The sequence below is a fragment of the Erithacus rubecula genome (assembly GCF_903797595.1).
Source record: "Erithacus rubecula genome assembly, chromosome: 3".
In the NCBI taxonomy this organism is placed as follows: Eukaryota; Metazoa; Chordata; class Aves; order Passeriformes; family Muscicapidae; genus Erithacus; species Erithacus rubecula.
This window is the reverse complement of record NC_136689.1, coordinates 51,351,911-51,379,440: the sequence shown is the minus strand read 5'-3', so window position 1 is coordinate 51,379,440 and position 27,530 is coordinate 51,351,911. Positions and strand designations below refer to the sequence as shown.

Genomic DNA, 27,530 nt, shown 5'->3' with positions numbered 1-27,530 from the left:
TTCACTTCATGAAAGAGTACATGAGAAAATACAGATTAAGGCTGTTATAACTGATATAACTTTTATCATGACCTACAGTTATGCTGCATGACTTTAACCTTCATGAGTCCACAGATAGTAAAAACTGGAGCAATACAGAAGCATATTCAACGGTGTGAAGATTAATCAAAAGCAAAATTATTAAAGGTGTCAGGGAAAAAAACAGATAGGAAGGAATAAGACAGACGTGCCCCAAAAGGTGTAACTATTGCTTTCATGTCCTCCAAGGAAGACATACCATTGTTTTACAGTTCTTTCTCTTCATGTCTTTGCACATCTATTGATGCTGTTTGGGTGTCTTCCACCCTACACACAGTTTTTAAATTCCTTGTATTTTTCCTCAGCCTGTTATCCTGATAGTAGTTTAATATTCATACTTAACCCAAGTTTAGCTTTGGGAAGACGAGCACAGTCTGAAACCAGAAGTTGAGATTCTTTAAGAACCCTGTGCTTGGGGTCCTTTGGTCAGCCCTTTAATCTTTGCCTTTTTCTTGCACTTCTTGTTAATTCTCCCCTTACAAAGTCTGTCTGTGCCTGGATTGTAGGCAGCAGCCTATCATAAATGGAAGTGTGGGTCAATCCACACAAGGATTTCTCAGTTTCTGGCATGGTTTCACTGTGGTACCTTAACCAAGAGACTTGTCTGCAAATTGGGGTTTTTTCAGTCTTTCTCTCCCTTTCTTAAAGTGTTTTGACACTTGGAGATATTTTGTTTGGAGTGTGGACATCACAACTGTTTGTGTTTTCATTCTCACACAGGAAAGGAGATGTCTCTGTTGCAGCATCTATGCTTGGTGACACCATGCTGGGGCACCTTGCTGGTCCCCGCACTACCTGCCCCCTGTTTTTCATGGCAGTGCTTAAAGAAATTACAAGGACTTTGCTTGCACAAAGCTAAGACTGGGGTGAGAATTTTGACAGGTTGGTAATAGGAGTTTCAGGAAGCTTTGAATGAGAAATAATGCCTGATTTTAGGCATCGATGTCAGAGCAAGTCTATCTTCACTAAGCACTAGATCCCTGTGTCCCAGAGAGCACAGCTTATATGGACCCTTCCCAGCCACTTAAACAAGCACAGACATTGTATTGATGCTTCAGAGGCTGGACATCGTCCAGTTCCCAAAGAAGTGGTCAAAAAGATGCAGTAACATTTAACTGAAATTTTAGTTCAAGTCTGGAGGAATCTAACTGTAGGTGCCAAATTTTGAAAGTGTGGGTTCACAAATGTGTTCATTTTGGTCTTCCAGCAGTATCTTCAGCTGCATTGTACTTGCTTTAAATTCAGAACTCCTGCACATGCAGTATGTTTTGTGCTTAACCTCTGGTATCAGCCAGTATACCATTGAACCTATCATGAGCTTGAGGAAATTAAGAGAAATTCCTGAAACACAATAGTGCAGCTAGTAGCTGTCTTTTTCTAATCTAACCTAGTGCCTGATGAATGTGTGAAGTGACACCTATTGTTCTGCTGCTTTGAGCTTTGGGTGTGCAGTATTCTGCACAATGGGTGCTGAAGTTACATGTTTTATTACAATGGATCACTATAACTCAGTGATATTTTGTCATTGATGATCTTTCAACTATTGGCAGTAAGATATTACAGTGTCACCTCCAACTCACACATCAGTTAGTCTTTGCCACTGTTAAATGATTCTGGAAAGTATTTTCAGATAATGCTGTCTAGGGATTTGGTGGAATTGCGCTGGAAGACTGATCTCTCTTTGCTCCATTGTACCCTACGCTCTCCCCTTGGATATTTCATTGGCAGTGTTTCTGAAGCTGCTGCAAGCCAAGTGAGACGCCACTGAATTCTGTAGGAATTGCTTGCATGCAATTCTTGCATGTGCCATCAGCCCCAGATGGCACCACGTGCAGATTGTCTGGTGCAGGCTTTGGCCCAAGTGGTTTTATTTTGTGGAAAAGCAGAAGAAAAATGCAATAGAATTGTCAAGCAGCTGTAATTGGAAGGGTATCAGCACAGGCGTCAAAAGGTCATATTTATTTTGAAAGAGTGTCAAGGTACTGAGGTTTGCTTCAGTTTTCTTAATAAATAAATCATAATATGAAAGTGCTGCATTCAGTAGATCAGTGTTAATAATTTACCATTTCTAATTTTGGAGAATTTTACAGCTGTGGGGGTTTTTTTTGTAATTCTGTTAAAGCATACCGTGAAAGTATGGATCACAACAGAACTGGAAGTATTAAAGATAATTTTTCTTTTCTATTTATAGAGGCAGAGAGTTTGCTTCACACCTTCATGCTTTCTTTTACAAAAGATTTTATATATCTCTCTGCAGTAGTGAAGCATCTCAAGAGCTCTTCTTAGATTCCCAGCAGGACACAGGAAGATCTCCATATAAAGGGAGATAAATCCCTTCACCTCATTCAGAAACTTTTTTGTAACCCTGCTATCTTATTGATTTCAGGCAGCCACTCTGTTTCTTATGCCTTCTGGTAGTTATAGCAATATTTATTCAACTCATACAGCAGTGTTTGGATAGCTTTGTTCAACAGACAGAACTTACTTTGCCTTCCATGAGGAAGGCAGAATTACATCTGTGTTGTAGTGCTATAGTAACTCCTCCTGCTTCTGAAATAGTGCACCTGTGATGCAGGAAACCTTTTGATAATTGTTTTTTCTCGTTAACTAGCCAGTGAATCTAGCCCTGTTGTTACCTTACTCCTGGGCCACAGTATCCTGCTGTAGGGACTTCCATATGTCAAGAACATCATCTGTACCTGGAATAGACTTCCTCAGAGAATGGAAGGGATGAATTCAGCAGGGATTAATTAGGATCTCCTTGCAGGGTTCAAACACTTCTGCCCAGCAGAAACATCGTTCTGCAAGGTCTTTGATATTGGTAATAGGATCTTCAGGGCCTCAGACAAATCATGTTTTATATTTTCAAACTCTTGTGCAACCCTTTCAATACTTCAGATGTTCACTTTAACCAATCAGTAGCAGGTATAATTTCCTCCTATATCTCTGTACTAATAGCTTTTTACAATTAAAAACGAAGCAAAACAAAAAACCACTATCAACCTCAAAATAGATAGTTTTGCTGTAATTGTTTACTTAATTAAATTTCCATTAGGATGTTTCTTTCTGTTTTCCCCCTTTCACTAAATTATCTATGTTAATTTCATTATAGATTCTCTCATTAAATGTTGTCCTGCCTGTGGATTTTTTTAAAGTCTCCTTTACCAAAAACACTCACTGCTACAGTGAGACTTCTAAGAGTAGACAGCAATGTTTATTCCAAACCCTTCCCTTTCCCTGGCATCAGAGCTTTTGTGCCTGGCAGGTACTTGGTCACTTCTGAAGCAATCAGAAGCAGAAATGTGGGGAAGTGACTTGTTTACTCACCTATGGTGAGCTGTCATCTCTCACTTGTAGCTCTAGACTCACTCCTGAGAGTAAGAGCTACAGATCTGATTGCTTCTCACTCTGGGGCCATTTTGAGGCAGCTTTGCATGGTTAGGCTGCATGTATTGATAATCTTGCTTCCTTCAGTGATCCCTTCACACTGTAAGACAGATATTCTTACTATTGTTCAATGATCTTGGGTTGTCTGGCCAGAGCAGGTTGCTCTTGCTGCTGTCTGATTCTAAATGTAAATGTGTCTTGGGCCCCAAATCTAAAAGTAGAAAGTTGCATTTAATTTTCAAACATGATCTTTCTCTAGGCCTCTCAGTTGTTCTTTTTTTTCCTGACCCATTTCTTATTCATGTCTCTCAGATACTTTAAAATTCAACAATGATGTCCTTTCATTGGAAATATTTCCAAAGAAGAAATACTTTAAAAACCCTAGAAATTGCATATTTTTAAAGAGAAATTCATTTACACCATAAGAAACAACATTGAATTTGATTTTAAAGTACATTGCTGCAGTGTTCCAAATGTGAGGTGTAGCTGGGGTTAGAAACAAGGTGAGCAATGCATGTATATCAGAATTTGAGCTATGAATGTGGTTGTTGGAATTTGCAAATAGTGTTCCTTCAGACACAGACATCTGGATGGCAGAAGTACAAAACCAGGAACGTAGAGAGTGCAAGCACAAGGGTGAAAAAGGACTCTGAATAAATGTGCAATCCTTTTGATGCAGATGAGTACCAGAGAGCTTTTCCAGACAAGAGCTTTAGGCTTCTGAGGGTCCCACTCAACAGGCAGATTCTGGGAGGTGAAGCAGCTTTTGATGCAGCCCACATCTCTGAGACACCTCCCTCTCCTGTCTCTGGCTCAAAAAAATCAGTCTACAAACAGAAAAGTTTCTTAATACTTCCATTGTCTAACACAGGTATTATAGGTGTGTGAATGCAGTTCTAATTATCTTTTCTACTCCATTATGTTAAACCTATTTGGAACACTTTGAGGTCTATCATGGGCTTGCAGAGATTTCAGTCTTGGTTTGTTTTCCTACTAACTTGCTGTTTATGCAAGCTGACTAGCAGTACTTCCTGAAGGAAAAATATCACTTCATAATCTGTTGGTCCTGGGTTGCTCCAGCTGGCATGTGATTAATCTCCTTGAATTGCCAGGCAACACTTGGACAGCAGATTTTCCAAATGTTATATACCTACACTGAATTAGATTAATCTCCATGCTTGATTGCTAGACCAGATCTAGGGGTGAAATCATATATTTTAAACCAAATATAAATGCATTAGTAAGATTTTGTTTTACAAGAAGGAATTCTCCTTGCCTCCTGAGATGTATTAACTAACATTTATTTTTACCTTTGGACCTCCACAGTCTGTGTTAGCCCAAGACCCCCAGGAAGTGTCTTTTTCTTTTTCCTGTTGATAAGATGTTATACGGTGGTAGAATTAGCCAGCCATGCTCACTAAGAGAACACTAAGAAAAAATATTTTCTCTTTTTGGTTTCTCACTGTGATATCTTATGGCCATGGGGAGTGACAAAACACTTTGCTTCCCTCTACTTGCTAGGATTTCATGATTTACATATAAGTGGTGTTTATAATTAGAATGAATGTGGATTCAGGCTTTCAAATGTTTTCCTGTTTACAGGATATTATGGTAAGCTTTATTAGCTTCCTGTGAGGAGTCCTAAATCTTCATGGCTAATAGAGACACCATTTTCTTTTCCCTCTGTGAGCAGCTTGATGTCTTATGCACGCCATGTCACAAAAACGAGTAATATATTTTGATACCAGCATACTTCGTCTTTATCCTTGATTTTCTTCTTTTCCCTGTGTCCTCCTTATATTTTGGAGAACTCACCATAAGCCTGTTTTGTATTAAGGTGAAAATGTAAAAGAAAAGGTAGATAGTGGTAAGTTGGATTCTAGGGGCTCAGTTCAGGGACAGCCATAGCAGAGTCAGCTGTGGTGCTTAAGATGGTGCTACCTCAGTTAGTTGTCTGTGTTGGCAGAGTCAAGAGCCACCACCACACCTTTTTTGGAGTGGCTGATTTGTACTCAGTTTTATTTGCTGGATTGCTTGCTCCAAGCCTGGTAGTTCAGATCATCTCTGTGTGTTGTTTCTAAGGACCCTGATATGTTAGTAGACTAGCTAATGCAAGCAAATATTTGGGGCTGAATCAGCTGGCATTACACAGAAACTTAAAATGTCGGGGGTGGGGGGGACAGTTGTGAGAAAGCCTCTGACTTGGTTTTTTGGTTTATCACATTCTGGTGCAGAGGCAATTTTTATGTGGATTCATGCTGCTTTTCCATTCAAATTTTTCTTTAATGTTTGAGAGAAATAAAAGGAAACTTAGCCAGGAGGCATCTCAGCTGCAAGTATGTTGACTCCCTTTGCCAAAGAGTAGGAGGCAATGGAGCAGATCAACCAAATTTCCCATGATTTCTACCTCAGAAAGGTAGAGGGTTCACAGGCAGAGTCAATTCAAGCTAAAATCTTAGTTTAAAGCCTTATCCTGGAAAGTCTGCCAGTTTTCAACTGTGTTGCAGAAGATGGTCCTTTTTGAAAAACGTTGACAAGACTGTCAGTATTGTTTGTTAAGTCCCCCTTGTACCCAGTAGCAGAGCAAAGCTCTTTTGTCCCTAGTGGGCTGTGCTGTGTGTGTCACACAACACAGGTGGTGACTGTGTCTGGGGAGGGCACAGGGATTAAACCATTGCTGGTTTGTGCAGCGTGTGTCTTTCAACATATGTGAGCAGCCATCCAGAAGTTAACATCCAGATGTTACCTAGAACATCTCTTTCAAAAGATCCTTTCTCCAGTTATATCAGAAACACTTAGCAATGCTCAGAACAGTGAGAAGTGTGACAGTGCACGAATGTAATGAATGTACACCCATGTCTTTCAGTGGGATTTGAGCTAATTCACATTATATTGCAGATAGAACAGGCTTAAGAAAGAGACAGATTAAACAGGAGAAGGCACTTGGTCTTGCTGAGCAGCTCAGTGGATAGCAGGATCTAAACTTCTCCAGAATTCAGACTGAAATCCTGTCCTTCAGTAGTCAAGAGAACTAGCTGTTAATTTAAACATGGTAAGGATTTCAGCCAGAGGTGTCAGAATTTGCTGGTTAAATTATTAACTCTTTCCCCAGTGTATATTTATAGAAAAGCATGAAAATTTAATATAGTTCCCTTTTCCCTTTGCATTTTTACAAGAAGAAAAACCAACTAAATAAACTGCTAGTGGGATAACTTTTTTTATGGTAGTTTAAGGCCATCACATGGATGTGTTCTAACTGAGGTGTGAAACCATGAAAACTGGGTTAATAATGAACCCCCTGACACAGCCTTAACAGTAGCACTGCTAGCAGGCACCTCTGTAATTACTTCTCTATGAAGCGTGCTGAGCTTCTACAACAAATTTAAAATCTCATATTGTGCTTTCTTCTCTTAGAAAATGACTCAGTGAAAGCCTTTTATATATATATAATATGTACAAAGATAAAAGTTTCTGCCTCTGAACTAGCCCATCTACATTTTTTAGTGTGGAAAATAGAATCTGGTTTTGCTTTAGCAGATCTATTTCTTTTTCTAAATTTCATAAATTTGTTGCATTTGAGATGCAGTGAAATGTCAAATAATACTTCTGTGACATGCATAAATTATTTTTTAGCTGCCCTATGCATGATACGTGCTGTGGAATATAAATCCACTTGGTAGTGCATTTAACAGTTCTTACCTGGATATTTTCAAACAGAAAGATTGCAGGAGCTTTATAAATATTTTTGAGGAGGGCAGGAGGACTGAGTGACATGTGGATGTGCAAGGAACAGATTACAGCTGAGATGTGTGCTTCTTTTGGAAGGAAAATGAGGAGAGGTAGGTGTGGTCTCTGTCCACTGAGATCCCACTGAGTGGGAGTTTTACTGTTGGCTTCAACAAGATGAATCAGACTTTTGACAGCTAGTGAGGAAGAGGGATACAGTCTAGATGCTGGGAAATGTTTAAAAGGATGAAAATTTGTAAGCAGTTTTTGTTGAGCAGTGAACTAAAAGTTACTTAGTCCTTCAAAACACTTTAATTTTAGAAACCGCGTCTTGTCAAGACTGACATAAAGACTCCTGCATGATGGCAGCTGACTCAAAGTAGCATCTGCCAGCCTTCTCTTAGGTCATGATTGTCAGTTTGTGATACGTATATTCTCCAAACCAGCAGAGAGGTTGAAAAATGAACCATCAAAACTGTGAAACACCAATACTGGAAATAATTCTGCCTCTTTTGGACTCTTAGAGGGGCACTTAGCAGCTGGAAGTCCACAACAGCACTATACAGATGGACAATGTACATGCACATATGAAGGCTTCCTTTGTCAGACCAAATTGACATGCTGGTCTTTTGTTTGGAGGTAATTTTTTTCATCTTCAGAGCCTACTTGAGACTTCAGATTTGGAATATAAGTATGCTAGTAAAGGATTTCTAATTGAAAACAGAGAGGCTGAGTATTTTGTGTGCATGAACTAGAATGGATCCATTAGTTTATATGAGGTAATAGTCAGTTCACAGCAAGTAAGAGTTTGGTTTTCAGACTAGAAATTCCCAGAGGTATCAGGGGAGAAAACCCAAACCTACAGGGCTATCTATTGCAAACCCATCCTGGAATCATTATCTCCCTTCTTAAAAATGAAAAATTTAAACCAAGAGGACAGCTTGTTCCTCTCCTGTAGTCTCAAAACTTCATTCTTGGCTCTGTTCTTAATACCCTTTCTTTTTCTGCTCTCAATATTGCCAAAAAAAAAAAAAAAAAAAAAAAGACATGTTTGCTGGTGGTAATTAGTAAGAATAATACTAGCATTTGCAATATGTTTTTTGAAAATTCTTTTTTGACCTGGTGAGTGAACTAAAACATGTTACTTGCAAGTATTTTGTATGGCATTGTTTTAAAACATACAAAATACAGGATCATGTATAGGATATGGCCTGACTGTGTTTTTGAGCATGTCAACAAAAGAGATTGGTTTCAAAAGACAGTTACAGCTACAATTCCCCTGACAATGGTGAAACCCACCAGAAGATGTAAAGGAGTTCTTTGGTTACTGCAACTGCAGTACATTCGGTAGAAAGAGCAGACCAAGCTTGTGTAGCAGTGCATCTGTTACTGTTATTGCATTAGTTGTCCATGACCATTTGCTCTCTTCCATAGTAGTTTTTCCCTTGATGTGTTGGCTATAAGCACCTACAGCCAGCCAGTTAGACCAGTAACTTTCAGTCTCACTTTCCATTCCTTCCTTTTTCCTTTGTCATTACTGGGCGACATGCCTAATACAGTCCACATGCTTTGCTCTCTCAGTGGGATTTGTAATACCAGGAGTGACAGGGTTACAGCCCAGGAGTTTTTAAAGCACAAACCTGTTGGAGACTTAAGGGAAAATAAGTGTAAGGCAGATTCAAACAAACAAATACTGTAAAAGAAAATGGGGATATAATTTTCAATTTTAGTGTGACCTGACTGATTACAGCTTAAGGAATAAGTAGAGCTAAATCCTGTGATGACCTGCTTAATCCAATCCAATCCTCTCAGATCAGTAGAGAAGTGTGTATGTAGTGCCTCACCTCTAGAGAGGCAGACTGACCACCTGCACCATATTCCTGTTGGGAATTTATCTGTTATCAAGCTGCTGTTTTCCCAGATTAATACATTTGTTAGGACCTCTACCTATGAGCATTGCTTTGAAGCATAAAATACTATTCTCCTGAAGAGCTGCCATATTGTTATAAAAACTGACTTGTGGAAGGAGTAGCAAACACTCATATTCTTCTCTCCTTAGTGTGGGTTGCTAGAAGTATAATTTCCTTCATGTTATAGAGGAGGAAATTACGTTGGAAAAGAGTGAGACTGCTGCAGGCAGGCAGAGGCTTGAGCAAAGCCTAGATTTCCTGGTGTTGGAGCATCTCATCTGAATGCTCAGTATGTTTCTTCCAGAGATGACAACGTGGTGGCCCAGGTTCTGCAGGACACGAAATCTTCAACCCTGCCTCAGGCAAAAGAAGCTGACATCTGTCCTACAGACTGTGAGGAAAAATCAGCATTTTTCTTTCCCAGTGTTGCTGCATATAGGGTATAGAATCTCTCACTTAGGAGTCAATATAATGCATTACTTTGAGTGTGAAGATAAGGACTGTCATATTTTTGTGTATTTAACCAGCAAATTAGGGTAAAAATGTAAATTAAATACACTTAGTTATAAACTAACAATAGTGAAAGTTACAAATATGCCGGTGATTCAAAGGAAACTTACTCCAGAATCATCTTTTCTCTATTATGACTTCATTTTTTCAGATGTCCTTTGCCTCCGCTTTGGATTTTGTCAAGGTCTTCTAAAAGCTTACTTCTGAAAAAATGTGTTTTAATAATAGTCAGGTTATCTGTAGTCTGGACTGTGTAATCATCCATGTTAGGTTGTTACATAACAACTGTTGGATCTTGCTCAGCCTATTGATGATTTGCAGTGGGGTTTCCTTTTCACAGTGCAGCAAATCCCTTGGAAGTTAAGCATGCTGTGGTTGGAGACCTTAGCCTCTACTATAAAAAATTAATAATGTTTCCCGTCTGTCACCTGTGTGACTGCAGCAATTTCAGCTTGAATGGGCTTGAGTGAGCCAGGAGGTGCTGATTTTGGGATGGCAGCTCTGAAGGCTTGCAGGTGTTGTCAGCCCTGCCAGTGGAGCAAGCATCTGCAGCTCACACTGCTGGGGCCCTGCACCTTCAGCAGTGAAGTGCAGAGTCAGAGGGAATGCACACACCTGCAGGGGATGGACAGGCTGCCATCTGTGTATGGCCTTGTGATCAGTAGGAACTAACAATGGTTTGGAGACCATTTTTCTAATGTACTTCTTGATGTACTTTGCCAGAGAAGAAACCTTCCTAGTCTGCAGTATCTTGTCTGTGCTGCTTAGGATTCTTTGTCCCCTTATTTGTTGAAATTTCCATTCCTTTTTACCGCAACATATGTTAGAAGATAGCAATTTTTTAACTTGCATAAATGCAGAATCTATTTCATAGCAACTTTCCCCCTACAGTTCCCTTTTTTATTGCACTGGAAAACAAATGCACTCATCCAATGTGCTCAGCATTAGATTTACTGGTCTTTTTACAGTCAGGGTATTTTATCATGCCCTTCAACCTGCTGTAACCCATTTGTAGACCTTTCTTTCTATCAGTATCAAGTGAGATACTTTTGGAATTGCTGGACTTTAAAACATTACGTTTCATTTTGTGGCTATAGCAATTTTCTTCCCTAGCTATCTGACTGTAAATAAATGGTGAACGGAAGTTGGTATTTTAAAAAAGAAAAAAAAGCAATGTTGAAATAGGTGATTGCAGAGGGAGTTCTAAATTGAGATGCAATACTAGATATAATATCTCTTTCCTAGCAGCCTTTTGATATTTTCCTTCTTGATAATTTGTGCTTTGTCTTATAAATGTCCAGGCAAATTAACAATAAGCACCATAGCAGTGGCACCTAATCAAAAAGCCCTTGTGAAAAGGAGTTTTCTGAAAGGGTGAGCAGCCACTTGTGGGCATCTCAAGAAGTGGCACTGTTTTAAAGAAATAAGGCAAGGTTTTTGTCCACTATACCTAGATGCATATTTGCACAGCATTTGCAAAAGCATCACACTGAGTTCTTTTCACCAACCAGTGTGATGGCTCAGAAGGCTCTGTGAAAACCAGAAAAGCAGGCTCTGTGACCCTGCTTTCTCTACCAGTGGTTTCTCAGCAAATGGAAGGAAGATAGGCCCTGGTTTTGTAAAGAAGGGTGTTTTTAAAGCTGTAAGGAGAATAGAGGGAAAATACCCATACCTCAGCAGCATAGCTGGCACAGAACTTTTATTCAAGGCTCATGATTCTGAGTGGGTGAACTCAATTAATTATAAATGGTTCAGCTGTGTAAACAGGAGAACAGCTCTGTGTTGTGAAGACACAGAAGTCTCTTTTCTTCTGTTTAATTAATGCTTACAAGACCTACGCAGGTTAAATCTTTGGTGTACTAGGGAAAAACCTCAAAGCACTTTTTTTCCAGAACAATTGAACTTTGGGAAATTTTGGTCACTGGGTAATTGCAGTGCAGGGCCGTTGATCTCACCCTGTATTTAATAAAGTAAGAAGTATTTAGTGTTAAAGTTAAGTATTGTTTGTTGCTGTTCATTTCCTTTCTGTAAAGAAGGAAGAAAGTAATGAGGAAAGCAATAAAGTGGTTTTGAGATGGTGAAACCAGGAACTAGTGTGCCAGAGATGTCAAGCTCCACTGCCCCATTATCATGCTTTGACTGTCTTCTGCCTTTAGTAGAGTTAGAGTAGTGCCAAAACTCAGGTGCAACTGTCCTCATTTTCACCTCACACTGAGTAGACCTGTTACATGCCTTGCAAATAAGACCAGATAATTCCAAGATGAAGGAAGTTGTGCATGCCTCCCCTTGTGTTGCTTTGTTGCACATTTGCCTTGACTTTAATGGCACAGCCTGAACTACTGGCCTTCATTTTGGTCTTGTGTATTTTAAAAATTATTCTCTTCCAAAACTGTCTGCAGGTAGTTCTGCTCTGAGTTAGAGTCCAGAAAGGGAAGAGTATGAGTTGTCATACTTGCCATCGTGCCCTTTATGGCACACATAAACCATTACCACCTAAGAGAGTATCACAATATCTTTTCTTATTCTTCTTTGCAAGCTCTTATTTCAATCAAAAGGAGTGTTTTGATGACTTCTTTCACTTGTATTAGTGTGTTTGTACTATGACAGCAATGAACAATCTTTGTTGTATGATGCATAATTCCCTTAGTCACTCAAAATTAGTTCTTTAATTTGATGATTAAAAGTAGCAGCAGTGAAGAATAACGTGCTTAGTGTAGTGGGTAACTGAAACCATTTGAGCATTAGAAACTTGCTTCTACAAGCATGTTGAATATTCATTCTGCCATCATCTTAAATTGACCATTTTTGCTTCATTTTCATGGAAATATTAGGTTAAAAATATATTTGGATATGAGTAGAGACAAGGAAGGTGTGCATACTGTGTTATGATAAGGGTATTAAAATAGAAAAGCAGCCCTTATTATGGTATTGCAGGTAATAGTGCTAAGGTCTTGGATTCTCTTTTACATCAAGTGCAAAGGATTTTTTTCTGGGTAACATTCACATCTTGTTGCTTAAGGACTTGATTGCCAGACTCTCTTTGTGTACTGCCTGGCACATGCTTGACTTGCTGTAATAGCTCCCAATCAGCGAGAACGCTGAGTTTTAATATTGCACGGTCTGGCTGGTAAAAACATAAACTGTTGTTCTAAGGCATTCTTATAGTGACTGAGGAGGTCTGAGAAATATGGATAGAGATTCTGATTGGTAGAGCTGTCAGAGTTAACGAGAAAGGAAGTAATATGTAAGAGGATCTGGGAGAATGGTGAACCCTAGGATGGTTTCTTTTCGCACTGGTCATCAAAAGTAACTTTCTTGGGGGAAAAAAAGACTGTCTCAAGGAAATGTTTTGTTTCTAAGGTGAAATCAAGTTATGCTTCTCAGACTGCGATTAAGAACTAGCTCAACAAATGCCATAGCAGGTGCTGCTGATGTAATGAAAAGATGAGTTGTCCCTGATTTCTTCCCTAACTGGCCAGGTTTGGAGTTGTAAGGTATCCTTTTTCATGTTGTCCTCTGCCATCACAAAGCAATCATGGGGTAAAGTTATGGTTTATGCCTCCCTAAATACTAATTGTTGATCATAAAGCCAATGTAATTTTCTGCTTCTATAAATCCAAAAGTACACCCATGTTTTGAGATCAAGGAGAAGAAACAGAGAGGGCTGTGTTTGAGGCACTTGGCTTCTGAAGTTCACACATTATCTCTTGCTCACGGCTGTGCCTGAAGGCATAATCCAGTCATATGTATTTAATTAAGACTTTAAACTACAATTGCCCTGATAAAAGCAAAGAGCTGATGGTTCACAGGCATCTCCTCTACGAGGCAGTTAACTTAAGGAGACATAATACCTGAAAGCCTCAGGGATATATTGCAATAGGGGCCATTGATAAGAGCTGGCTTCATCTGGGACACCCCAATGGCTGCACATCCAAGTGAAGAGAGAGGAGAGGTTCCCAGCTCTGCCCATCCCTCCTCTTCTGGGGAGCTGTGCATTACTGAACAGAGTTTGTACTTTTGTCATCTCTGAGTCATCTTCACAGTGCCTCTGATGACACTTAGGACAGAGCTCATGGTGTCAGTGTATACTCATTTTCTGTCTGTCTTGTGGTTTAATATATATTAGTGTAAATTAAAACACAGACACTATATTTCTAGTTCAGATTATTTTCCTGAATACATCAGTGACTCTAATGCAGCGAAGGGACCACTACTACAGTGAAATAGATGGCTTTCTGCATGGAGGCAGAAAGGGCTCATTTCCAGTGGACTGAAGGCATAGAGATTTTTTGTCTACTATTATTATTTGATAAAGAACTGTTGAGTCCATTGTAACCAAGATGATGAGCCATTTTAAAACAAAAGTGGTGTTTAAAAACTTAGTCTGTTGTAATTGTACCATTTCAGAAGTAATTTTAAATCATCTCCCTGAAATAAGATGGACCATGTGTTAGGTTTTGCCTACAATGTTGATTTTTATGCAATGTGCATGAGTGCTAAGGACCAGAGAGAAAACTTTGGGCACGTTATTCAGTTAATATGGACTCAACAATCACACAGTTAAAGTACTTTGATGATCACAAGTTTTTCTCAAATAAATTGCTTGCTTGCTAATGCTTATGATGAAATAGTCATCCTTAAGCTGATTTACATAAAAACATTAGATGCCTGTAGGCTCCAGAATTTCATTAAAGTCTCAGCTCAGCCCTTGTAATTTGCTGTTTGCAATGACTAAAATATATCTCTCAAAGAGCCTTTCCTTCTCCTGATGAAAGACAGGTAAGTTGTTCCAACCCTCCCATTTCCAACTGTCATTCTCCTAAACTGGTGCGTATCAGTCCTTTCTTTGCAATAGTCCATAAAGGCTGAGCAGATAGATATCACTGTGGGGTTAACTGTAAATAAACAGATGAAATTCTTGCCTCTTCTGGGCTGAATCCTGCTGTCCATATGAATATGAAAGAAATAGTTCTGTTGGTTTAAATGGGATGAATAATGACTCAGTGCCAGCAATGGTAAGGCTGTGTCTGCCCTCAGTCCCCTCCCTTACTTCCCATCTGAAGATAATATTAGGAGGACATTATTATTTTCAAGACTGCAAACTGTCGGAGCAAAAAAAAAATCAAGTTCACTATTCTCATTACTCAGTAAAATTTAGGAACTGGGGTAACAGTTGCAGAACATGTGCCAACACAAACTGCAGGTTCTTGTCCCAGCTACAAAAGGGCTAAGACAACTTTTTATTATAGACATTTAACATCTTTAACTACTGTATGGGCACTGGCATCCTTCCACTGGCCTTTCCTGTGATGGCTATCTGTGGAAGCTTTGGCTTGATCTACTCTAGCCCACTTGACCTGCCTTGACTCCAGTTGTCAATGTAAATGCCAGATTTACTGGGCACTTGATGGTACAGACCCTTGTCCATGATGAACTGGATTATTGTGAGGGATGCTGGACATCTGCAGATTTTAATGCATTCCAACTCCTGCCTGTCTGGAGAGTTTTAGCCAGCAGACTGACCTTAGATCCCACTGCCATCCCCCTGTAGTTGCTTTATTGGGAGCTTGAATACAAAAGCCCCTGTATATACATTATGTTCCCTCTGTGAAGGCAGCTGGCAGAGCTCATTTGTTCTAGCAAGACTGAAACAGTGCTCTGCTACCTGCTCCCCTTGATCCTTCTCTACTCAAGCCTGTGAGCGCCTCAAATCACAGTGGTTTTTTCTTCACCATTTTACCTGGTTTTGTCCTTGCTCCTGTTTCCCACTCTATGCTCATAATACCCCTGGCCTCCTCTATCTCTTCCTTCAAGGGGGGAAAATTGAGAGTGGATTCATATTCTCCTCTATCCTGCTGCTTGGGTACTGGGAAGATACCCAGAGATGCAGTCCTCCTGCTTCCAGATGGGGCACAGCCAGGGGAAACCTAGATCTGTATTGCAGAAAAAGCCTGTTTTACTGCCAGTTTGGAACATGCTTAGCACAGCTAGGATTTCCTGGGCATTTAGATGGTAAAATCAAAGATATCTCAAATGAGCATATCAAACTGAATTTTTTAGAGAGGCTTATAAGCTAGATGAATTTTAATGTACTTTTACAGGAACACAAGGAGGCATGAAGCAGAAGTCACTATATTAAGCACATATTAACTGGGGGGTAAAAAAAAAATCTTCAGAAAATTTTAATAAGTAAAACATCATGGTTTTTCCTTATCCTCAGCTACAAATTTCTGGATGAAATTTTCTCTCTGTGCCTTTCTGTAGATATGAGGTGAACATCCAGCACACAAAATTTTATTCCCAATGTATGTATATTTGAAAATGTAGAATCATCTGAAAACAAGGTTTATAATGGAAAATGTAAAACAACTTTCATCAGCAGCAGTGCTGGATGTGCTGCCTGTATGGAGAAATACATAGAAGTGCTGAAATGTATAAGCACACATCCATTCCAGCTGGTACCACTCTTCAGTAATGAATCTTGCCAATAGGACAGCTTTTATGAGGGCAGCACATAAGCAGCAGCATATTGAAATGAGATATGTATGTTTTCCCTCAACAGCAGTTTACAGAGCCATTTTGTTTTATCTGTCCTGCAGTAGAAACTCCTAGTTGCCTTTATTTTCATAAGGCAAACATAGTGTGATTTTGTCTTGGGCTCTGGAGTCCACACCTGAAAATCTTCCCAGTGCAGTCATGGGTAAGCAGATACATGTCACTTCCTATAAACAGCATAGTAACAGAGGTGGATTGTACAAAGCTAGACTCAAAATCACTATAGTATGGAGTTACAACACTGAGGGCTCTAGCAGGTGAAGTTAGGACAGAGGAGATTGGGCCACTGAATATGAAGATTTGTGACTACACATTTATTAGTGTAGTGATTTTCCCTACTACTGTTGCCATGGCAGGTAGCTGCTGAATCAAATTATCAAGCAAAGGAAATAAAAATGAAACTCAATAGGGGAGAGTATCTTCAGATCAACAGAACAAAGAATCAATGATATAATAAATGATAATAATCAGCTCTCCTGTTATAAAGGAGATAACTCCAGCCATCAGTGTGCAACCCTTGGGAAGGAACAGTCTGTGCAACAACTTCTGAAGATAAAAGAAAGTACTAAGATCATCTTATCTGCTCTTCAAATGTCAGTTACAACTACAAATACTGAAATATATTATTGTGCAGAATTAAGGTTATTTGAATGTTTAACTGTGCATTTCTGTATCTTGACAAGTGTGGATTTTTGGCATAAGTTAAAACTTTATTAGAAACTTTCTGAGTGTTCTACTGCTGGTTTTGAGCTATTAAAATTTTCTTGCAAATATCCTTGTGTCTCAAATTTATGAAATGTACTGTCAGCTTTAATTCTAGCACCAGATACTTCTTTCTTGCTGGAAAACGTTATAGTTATCTAAAAGGTGAGATTATAAAAATCTCAAGTCTTGCAGTTTCTTCAAAGAAGCCTGTTAAGTGTTTGTGCACATTTTAGAGCACAGCAAGGAAAAAGTCATCAGAAAATTGGATGAGATTCTGCAACAGGGATTAAAGAAACACATCTCTTTAGATGTTGTTTGGTTACTAAACTGTTGGCTGTCTAAAAGCTGAGGCGCTTTTGGAAAGCCATGGGCGTCTGTGATACTCAACAAATACTGTGAGCAGATGCAGTCTACAGCTTGAGGAAACACATGGTCCATAGGCAGCTGAGTAGCAAACCAGGCTGTATGTCACCATTGCATGTTGGAGGCAGCCAGTGCCTGGAACAGGCAGTTTTTTGTGATAGAGCACCAGAAATAGGAACCATTGTTTGCACGGAGCAGCAGCAGGCCTACATGATAGAAATAAACAGTACCGTGTATCAACATTGTAACTACAAATTAGATCTGCCACTAATAGCTTTACCTTTTATCTTCATTATGAGTATTCTTTGCTGACAGGGCAGGTACAATATCATGAGAAACTGCCTAAATTTATCTAAAAACTATTAATGCTTAGGGAAAGGCTCATGCTGATGCAGGAACACTGGGTTTCACCTCTTTGTGTTGCACAATTTACCTATTCTCTACACTTTAAGTGACATTCATAAAAAGGAGATGGGCACTGGAGGCAGCAGCAGGTAGAGAAGGGGGGTCAGGCATGAGAGATGGACGCGACCTGTACACCAGGTTTTCACAGGTAGCTGCTGATACAGTTTATACATTGTGCCACTCCATGCTGCCTGAAGGTCTCAGTGACTCTTTCTTCTTCAATTTTGACTTTTTGCTCTTTCCCTGTCTACCTTTCCTTGCTTTGTTTCCTTTTCCCTGCCCTTTTATTAGTGTCTTCTAGTCTTGTGTACACAGTTGTAGTCTATCTGCTTTCTCCCCTGTCCCATTCTGTGCAGTGATTTCGTTATAATCTCAATCCTCTCCTCCCCTCAAGCACACTGTTTAGTCACTTAGTTCTGCATATAAACTGCCTTTAATCTCTGTTTTGGCTTCCCATTGTAATTCCTTGTCCAGTTTTTTTTGTACGCCTCTCCCAGTTTCCCCATTGTATTCAAATAGTTCTCCCCCTTCATTGACTCATAGTCTTTATTTTAACTAAAGCTGTCTCCACGTTTAGAGATCACCATGGCTACTTAAATTCAGGATGGTCCCACAGCGATTTGATTGTAGCACAGCATCATATATTTGTTTATTCCACTTCTGGCTCCTCTCTAGGGAAAACTTTATGACTCATAACTTAATTGCTTTGCTGTCTGATTTGGTTCACTTGGTTCCCAACCACTTACCAGAGACAGCTACCTTTTCATTACAGGTTTTGACACCTTTCATTTTTTTATGCGCAACGTTTGCCCAAAAGAGCAACAACAGCTCTTTTGGTAATAGATCGAATTGATCAAAAATGACTCAGTTTTTAAGACTGGTATTAACCTTCCCTGAAGGTTTTTACAGCAGTGAGAAATGCCTACCTAATGCCTAGTCACCTCAGCTATTTAATTGAAACAAAAAGTGTCATGGTAGTAAATCACAAGCTTGTTGAAGTGCCCCAGGTGCATCTCACACTCCCAGCAAACACCAAATGATGCTTCCTGCCTCCCCTAAAGACTATAGCGTTCCTTGAAATATCATTAGGGTGTTCTGCGTTTTTTTTAGCTCAACAAGAGAAACTGTGTAATGTAGGCAGAGCTTTTTTTTTTTTCAAATTTTAAAGAATAAGTCCACCTTTAAGTGAAAATTAGGCATCTGAGATGAGGTCGACCTTAGTAAGCAAGGAACAGAGAATTAATTATAAGATCAATTGAACTTTTGAGAAGACATTTAAGGCAATTTTAACAACTATGAAGGAATAAGGAAGATGAGTAGGAATGGAAGTGTTTTAAAGAGAAAGAGTATCAAATAAACCAACAGGACAAATAACACTGACAGAAAAGTGGCTGGATGATGGGAACTAGGAGAACTAGGAGACCTCTTTGAGACTTCCAACCTTCAGTATCTCCAGTTGCAATTCACTTACAGACTCTACTAGATTTTATCTCCTCTCACTTCAGTTTCATAAGGAATTGGGTGCTTTCATGGGCTGGGTGGTTGCAGAGGCAGTGTAAACTATTGCCTGATTTGGTAACTGAGATAACTCAGGGCTTTGATAGTGGAATAATTTTTTGTGAAATTAGCTTTTTTTTCTTGTGAGAGGGGTGAAGCCCTATGGCAAAATTTCTCTGCCACAAGTCAAACTTCTCAGTGCTTTCCTCTGAATAGGGAGTGGTCTCTATGGTGTTCAGGGATGAAGTGCATCTCAGTTCCCCTCCCTTCCTCATAACCTGTGTGGCCCATACAGATACTTGGTGCAAGGAAGAAAACAGAATCATCCATCCTGTTGCCTGGTTCTGATTATCTTGCCTTGCTGTGCCTTGAGGGCCTTCCTTTGGGGCAGCTGTATTTTTTGTGCACCTATAATAGTTACAGTGGTGAATCTGAGCGTACAACTGGGGGTTTTCTTATTTGCACCAGTGTAGTAGATGGCTGTAGCACAGCCAGTGTAGAATGGTGTCATGGTTCAACCCCAGCCAGCAGCTGTGTCCCACACAGCCACTTGCTCACTTCCCCACCAGTGGGATTGGGAGGAGAATTGGAAGGGTAATAGCCAGAAAACTCGTGGGCTGAGAGAAAGACAGTTTAGTAGGGAAAGCAAAAACTGTGCACACAAACAAAGCAAAACAAAGAATTCTATCACCACTTCCCATTGGCAGCAGGTGTTCAGCCATCTCCAGGAGAGCAGGACCCCATCTTGTGTAATGGCTGCTTCGGAAGACCAACATCATCACTCCAAACATCCCCCCTTTTGTCCTTCTTCCCCCCTCTTTATATACTGAGTGTACTGTCCCATGGTCTGGAATATCCCTTTGGTCTCTCTGGGTCACCTGTCCCAGATGAGTCTCTTCCCTCTTTTCTACACACACCCAGTCTATTCCTCAGTATGGCAGTACAAAAAGCAGAAAAGTCCTTGGCTCTGTGTGAGCCCTGCTCAACAGCAAAATATCTTCATGTTATCAACCCTGTCTTCAGCACAAATCCAGAACATAGCCCCATACCAGTCACTGTGAAGCAAATTACTCCAGCCAAAAGTGGCACAAATGAAGATACCAACCCTGGTTTAAAGGGAGTACAATGCTGTTTTGTTCTTTATCCATGTGAATTGCTGAGTAGTTTAGTAGTTGCCACAGGCATGACTATTCCTGAGCATCTTTAGGCATCTCATCTCTTGGAAGATTTACCAGTTTCACTGACATTTTTGCTAAATGAGAGAAGAATTTAACCTCATTACTTCCTGACTTTAACATCATGACTTCATTGCTGGGTCCAGTGATCTCTAAATAATTAGAGATGCAAAAAAACAACAGCACACATTTATTTATAAGTAGGAATTAATTGGACAACACCTGCTCCTGACCTGTGCACTCTGCCATGTAGCTAGGGCAGCAGGACAGAGTTAAATGGTCTCCTCTATTTCAGAACAAGCTAATCTACAAGACTACTATCCAAACAGTCTTTGTAATTGCATATTATTTACAATAATGCCAGCTGGATAATATTCAGGTTAATTTAGATCAGTGCTTTACCAATACTTGAAGTGCTTTCTGTTCATCTGCAGAGGCAGTGGTACCAAGCCCACAGGTTTCTGCATCGGTTTTGGAAGTGTCTCAGAGGTGATTCAGGAATGCAAGAGCAGTCTTCAGATGGATTAAAATGTTAGGACTCTGTAACAGTGAAAATCATGGCACCAACAATGTTATTTGGAAAGAATGGTTCACGGCCAACTAGGATCCTAATGGTATTTTTACACATAAAGAAATTATATATAATTTTGCAAGCTTTATCCTTGCTGAAATTTCATCTCTCCATTGAAAACACATATTTGCATAATATTTTCAATCTGAAAACAATATGATCTAAAGGGGGAGGGAGAAATCTAGAAAAGAGAAAATGTTGTTCCCCTGAAGCTTCTAGAGCAATTTCTCAAACTATGAAGCCTCCATATGGCATTTTCTGTCAGATATGTTTTCTGAATGAAACTTTTGATGTTCATTAATCACCACCTCTACCACTGTTTGATGAATGGCTCCAGCTGTGCCACTGTTTTGGATTGGGTGTGACACTTGCATCTCTCTTGAGTTGCATTCTTGCAGTTTGCACCTGTATGTGGGCAGCTTGGTTGCAAATTAGATGAGAAATAGTAATGTGAAACTTAGAGGAACCTGTAATAACCACATGGTTTTTTTCCAAATACATATTTGGTTATCTTAGTTATCCTTTGGCCTTGAAAGTGGTACTAATATCAAGATTAACAACAGATGAATATATTTTCTCCTTCTTTTCTCTCTAATATTTTAGTTGAATTAAACAGATTCTTTTAAAATTTTCCAGATGTACGTGGCAACTGATTTCCTATTTGTCAACCTACGACAAGATTTCCTGCTGTGGGGTCTGAACATTGTCATACAAGCTAATACCTGAAGTCATATTTTATTAACTATAAAAGTTAATTTTTTTAAAGGTTTCTCTTTATTCTAGCTCTCAATGTTCCATGCAAACTGTAGCTAAAAATCTCCAGGGGAGAAGAAAATTAAGATTTGAATAATTGGTGAGAACTGCATGTTTTAGCTATTGTGATATCCTCAGCTTTTGCTGTCCTCTCAGCGAGTAAATGAGTTTGCTGCTGAGCTGTTAAAAGTCCTGTAGAGAAAATTACAGCGTGAAAATGCAATCTGGACTTGCAGTTTTTCTGTCCCACAGGCTCATCCAGCTTTTGTTTCTGCCAAAAGGAAACAACTGCTGCTCCCAGGTGCAACAACAGGGTCGCTTGCTCAGCTGCACTGACACCTCAAGTAAATCTCTTGAAGTTGCAGAATTTCATCTGGGAGTATAGTTATGAATTTAACCCCAGGATGGGCCCCACAGCCCCTCGTGGAGGTGCTGAAGGACTCTGTATTCTGTTCCAATTCTTGTGGAATGCTGTGAAGTAAATGGGACACATGTACACATTGTGGATATAGTGGGAAAGGCTGTATTTTCCCTGTGGGAGAAGAAATGTGCACCTGGTCATCTGGTGAACAGCAGGCTGTGGGGATGGAAAATGTGGTGACAGATTAAGTGCGCTGGCATTGTGCTTCTCATGGATGGACTGTGCATTTCTGCAGCACAGCACCCTGCAGGATAGAGGACTGGGAAGCCACCTGAAAGCAAGTAGTGCTTGAACTGCTTGGAAACATCACCTCTTTGCTTTTCATTTCCCAAGTGACATGTGAAAGTTGGGAAGGCTTTTCACTTCTAAAATGATTTTGTCTTCCAAAGAATACCAGGATTTCTCTTTCCACCTATGTTCCTATGTAGGTATCAGGGTAAGCAATTCAAGCCTGAGGTTTTGAGGGTCTTCACCACTTTCCATGTCCCAGGTTTTGCTTCCACCTGGAGTGCTACATGGTTGTTTCTTGGATCTGCAAGCAGCAGGTCTGTGATCATCATAATCTGTGATTGCAGTCTCAGCTCTTAACATTTTTTGTTACAGCTGCAGTGAAATGAGTAGTTTTGTTACTAGTGTTAAAACTGCAATTAAATGTCTATGTTAAAACAGGTAAATGGCATTTTTTATATTGTTTTCATACATAGGCACTGTAGTCACAGTGGGTGTTTTTGTGCCTCTGCTGGCAAAGGCTGGTGTTTTCCCTGAGCTACAGCTGCAGCTGCAAAGCAAAGTCTTAAGGAAAATCTTGGAACAGATGAACATTTCCATGTCAATATCCTGCTAAAACTAGAAGATTTGAAAGCTGGTTTTATTTAAACAGGCATTTCTCGAATCCCACAAGCATACCTGTTACATATGCAACACTGCATAATGCTGAGTCCCACTCATAGGTACCTGGCCAGTTCACATCTAGTTTACTGTGGAAGATAATTCTTGCATGCCAGCCAGCAGGCCAGGATGAGCTCCAGCCAGTCACCAGTTCCAGGCAGGTAGGCAAATAAGCACTTGCATCTGTTTGTAGTCACAGACCAACACAGAAGCTGGCTGGAACTTTTTCCTTCTTGTAGCAGACAAGAAAGTGGGTTGTGAGGAGCTGATTAACAAGAAGCTGTTTTCACTTCTATGCCTTGATACAGTTATTGAGATGAGTTTCCCTCAATATTATTTATTTGAATGTCAATGAATGTTGCAAAAAGCAGTGTTATGAGTATCAAAAATCATGACCTTTCCTGTGTTACTCACCTAATTAAAATCTTTAGAAGTCATTGGAAATACACCAAGGCAGAGTCTGGTAGTACTCTGCTATTCCTGAAAATGCTTTAATGTAGTATCTGGCAGAGCAGTTAATCTGTGGAGATCTACATCCTTGCCCTGACCAAGGCCAGAACAAATTGGCATACTGAAACCTGTCAATGAGCAGCTTTGCAATCTTGTCCTTGAGGAAGTTCCTCAATTTCTCTGCACATTAGTGGTTGATATGTCTGAACAGGGAAGATTTATATATCCTTACTTTTTTTCTTCCTAAAGAATATCACATAGGTGCTATAAGGTCTGTCTGTGGTAACTTCTACTCAGAAGAGGTTTGGATTTTAACTGTTTAAAATCCATGAAGCAAGCTCTAAGTTTCCCCCTGGCAAAGGGGAAAATCAGAGGCAGGAGGTATCCTGTTGTGCCATCCAGCCAGAATGAACCATTTGCAATTTAACTGCTTGCCAGATTTGTGCCTGTGAGCTGCAGCTGATCATGCAGATTACCCTTGGCAGTTTTTCTAACCCTAAATATCCCTTGTGGGTTGTTTGTTTGTTTTTTTTTTAGCTGAAACAAAGATCTGCTTCAAGTACTACCATGGCGTGAGTGGGGCACTACGAGCCACGACTCCAAGTGTGACAGTGAAAAACAATGCAGCTCCTGTAAGTTATGCTGACATTTTATTTTTTCCCATGTATATTCCATTGTCACTGTGCTATACCTTGCTTTCCCTGCCTGTTTTATATATATCAAAACTGAACATAGTATTTGCTCTTCATTGGTTATGGTCCAAAGAAATGGGTAGTCTTTCCATGAAGATGTGGATTTGTATGCCAAGAGAATGTAGATTCAGCTCTGAATCTGTCGCTGATTACCCCTGTGATTTGGGGTAAGTCCCACATCCTGGCTGTATCTTGTTCCGTAAAGTTGTCTTCTCTTTGCTGGGTGCTGTGACATTTGGGTGGTATCTCTAGAGGATTTGGGATCCTTGGACAGTAAATACAGTAAATGTCCAGAAAGGGAGGAGATTTTCCTCTTTTAAAGTGCATTTTTCAAAATGAGCATTTTCACAGTGTCTCTGAGTTCCAGGAACAAGCACACTGACATGCCTCCATCAGTGGTAAGAAGTGGGCACTCAGGACCTGATCTATCAAAGGACCGAGCATCATTTTTGACAGATTGAGGCTTCACTGAGAGCAGTTTTGATTTGCTAGAACCTAGCAAAGCTCTGTGGCTTAGATAGCTCTAAAAAGCTATATATCTTGTCTGCTATTGGGAAATTTTTTATCACCATCAGAGTGAAACATCTTTTAAAAGCCCACAAAGAGACTTGATGACCTCCAAAGCTTGTCTGGCCTTGCTGACAGTGTTTCACTGCCTGCCAGGCTTGGCAGAGACCTGCATGAGCTGAGGAGTTGTGTTCCAACCAGCATAAGAAAAAGACTAGTTCAGATATTGTTTAATCTGGAAGATGGATTCGGAAAAGAAAAAGAAAGAACTGTCTTACCTGTGGGTGTATGTAGGTTTCAGTGGACATCACTGAAGCTTAATTTTTAGCCTTTTTTTTTTTTTTTTTTTTTTTTTTTGTTGTTGTTGGTGTTTGTTTTTGTTGCTCTTTTTGGTGTGGGTTTTTGATTGTTTTTTTCCCAGTCCAAAGTTAATATTTCTAGAAAGGCTGAAAAGTCTCCCATGCTGTGTGTTGGCTGCATCTGATTCCACCAGAGCCAGAAAGGATTCATTTTTTCACCCTTGAGCCATGAAAAGACTTTTAGTGATTTCTCTTTGCCTTCTTTTGATACACAATGTAGGTGCAAACTAGATGCTGGGTAGGGGCTGCTGGCACATCCTTTAGGACTAAAAAGCATTCATGTCTTCTTGCACCTTTCTGACATACTCAGGCCATTCACCAGTTTTAGTGCCTGGAGAGTTTCCTTCAGCTGTCTTCAGAAGAACATTAGGATGTGGCCTTGGATATCTCTTCATTCTGAGGGATGCTGAAAAGTTCTTTTTAGTCTGTAGTGACTCCTTGTTGCCCCAGGACTTCTTGCTGCTTTCCTAGTTGGTGTAATTTGCTGGGATAATGTCTGTTGTTGATTTAGTCCCTGTCTTCTTTGAAAGGTAAGCCAGCCAACCAAGGCAATAAATACCAGTAGGCTGGGAGATTAGAATTTATTTTTGCATTACTCCCATTCATGTCTTAGACCTGAGTTGGAGCCAACTTCACAAATTTTTCAGGTCTAGTATGGAAGGGTTATTCTTTCATTATTAAGTACCAGCAGTATGTATGAAATCAGTAGAAGAATGTCTGAGGACCTGTGCTTTTGTAATATGCAAATAGGTAATCTCTCCAAGTTCTTTAGCTGAGACCTTTACATACATATTTATGTGTTATGGGAAATAAACAGCCATTCACTTTAAGCCAAGGCAGGACTTGTGTTTAAAAGAAAATCCTCTTCATGTAGTACTCATGGTCTTCACAGAAATCAGATGAGGACTGCCTGTTAATGACCTTTAGTTAGGTATACTATACACAACTAAAAACCAAAATATGATTAAAAGTGGTATCAGATAATAGTTTTCTGTTTGAGAACACAACCAGTGTCCTTGGAAATAGCATTCTTTTTCTATAATCTTCTATTTTTTCCTGCCTTCCTGGGTTTCAAAATAGCCTGTGTGGGTTTTTTGCAGACCAGAGAGGCCAGCAGTGTTGTAGGTACAGAACCATTTTGTCTGCTGTTTTCTTCTTCCTTGTTTTGCTGCATGACTTATTGGTGCATTGAAACGCAAATACTAGGTGAAGACAACAAAAGCAAGGGAATGGCAGCAGAATGAACTTGGATGGACCCTTCTGTATGAGTGCAAAGAGGAGGAAAAAGTGCCATAGGTTTGAAAATTCCTTCAGAGTTTGGAAAAAAATACTGGGCTGACTCATGCCTGTGTGAAGGCTTTCAGCAGAGTGTGATCCTCCAAATTCTAGTCCCAGCTGACACCATCAGATGTCTTTCTCCATCTGTCTCTCTGCAGTACATGTCCAACCTTTATTACTGAAGTATTTGAATGTTTTATAGCATCCTGTATCATTCATTGGCAAGTGGTGTTACTCCCACTACACAGGTGGGGAAGAGGATAACAAGAGATCTGCCCAGCCCTTCTCTTTTCTTGGTTTTTGTGGGCCTCTGCACTAGCTTCTGCTGGGGGTGGGTATTACCATGCAAAGTGCAGACATTACAACTGCAAACACTCACCTTTGACTGTGATTTCACTATTTTGTGCAATCACTTAAGCGTCTAGCACCATGCCTGTAGCTCATCTGAGGGCCCTGACACTTCTTACCCCAGTGAGACTTGACACATGGGGCCCCTCTTGATGGAAGGGGGATGCATCAAATTCCTCAGTTGTTTTCATTGCTCCAGTGGTTCAGAGCACTGCCCCAGGGTGCCCACCATGGCATTTCTTACAGTACCAACAAAAGCTGTGGTCTTCCAACTGCTGTGGCATCAGTGCAGAGAGGGCTTCTGCTGCTCAGAGAAAGTCTTCTTCAGATCCTGGGACAGCTTCCTGCACATCCTTTCTGCTGAAAAAAGCCATCCTGTGGTCCCTGCTTAGAAACTTACCCTCTATTGCAGCCAGTAGGAGTTTCAGCAGTGGCTGATGGACCTGAGTATGTTAGAAAAAAATAGCTTTACAGGGAGATTATCTCATTGGGGATCCTACTGTGGGTGTTGAGGCTGAAGTTTGAAACCAAAGAGAGTTTTGCCATCATAGTAACAGTGTCATAAATTCACTGACTTTTAGGCTGTCAGTAGGGGGACAAAGGGAAGGAGGCTTTGTGTTTTTGACATAAGCAAACCTTTTTTTTTGGCACAGCTTAGGAAAAGGTCCAGAGCAGGTGTCCTTTGAGAAACAGCATTTGGGGACAGGTGACCTTCTGGGGACAGTGTTTTACTGCTAGCACTAACTCATCTGCAGCTGATACCAGAGCCAAGTGGGTTCTGTCCAAGCCTCCAAGCACGTGGCAGCTTCTGCATCGGGACAGCAGCTGGCATATTGGCTGCTTGGTGTGTGTCCTGTCAACCAGTCTGAAAACACTGATTACCAGCAGTAAACTTAAAACAACAGCAACAAAAAAACCCCTTCCATTATCTGCCTGTCTGCAATTTGCTGCA

At 40.1% G+C, this 27,530-nt stretch overlaps 1 protein-coding gene across 4 annotated transcripts in view; it reads left to right on the top strand.

Annotated features, from left to right (window-relative positions):
• Positions 1-27,530, top strand: part of HECW1 (HECT, C2 and WW domain containing E3 ubiquitin protein ligase 1) — a 266,543-nt gene that overhangs the window by 111,138 nt on the left and 127,875 nt on the right. For all 4 annotated transcript variants that reach the window (XM_079302438.1, XM_079302440.1, XM_079302441.1 and 1 more), the window contains exon 4: positions 23,932-24,026. In XM_079302438.1, the coding sequence (XP_079158564.1) occupies positions 23,932-24,026 (95 nt within the window). The remainder of the gene's footprint in view (positions 1-23,931; positions 24,027-27,530) is intronic.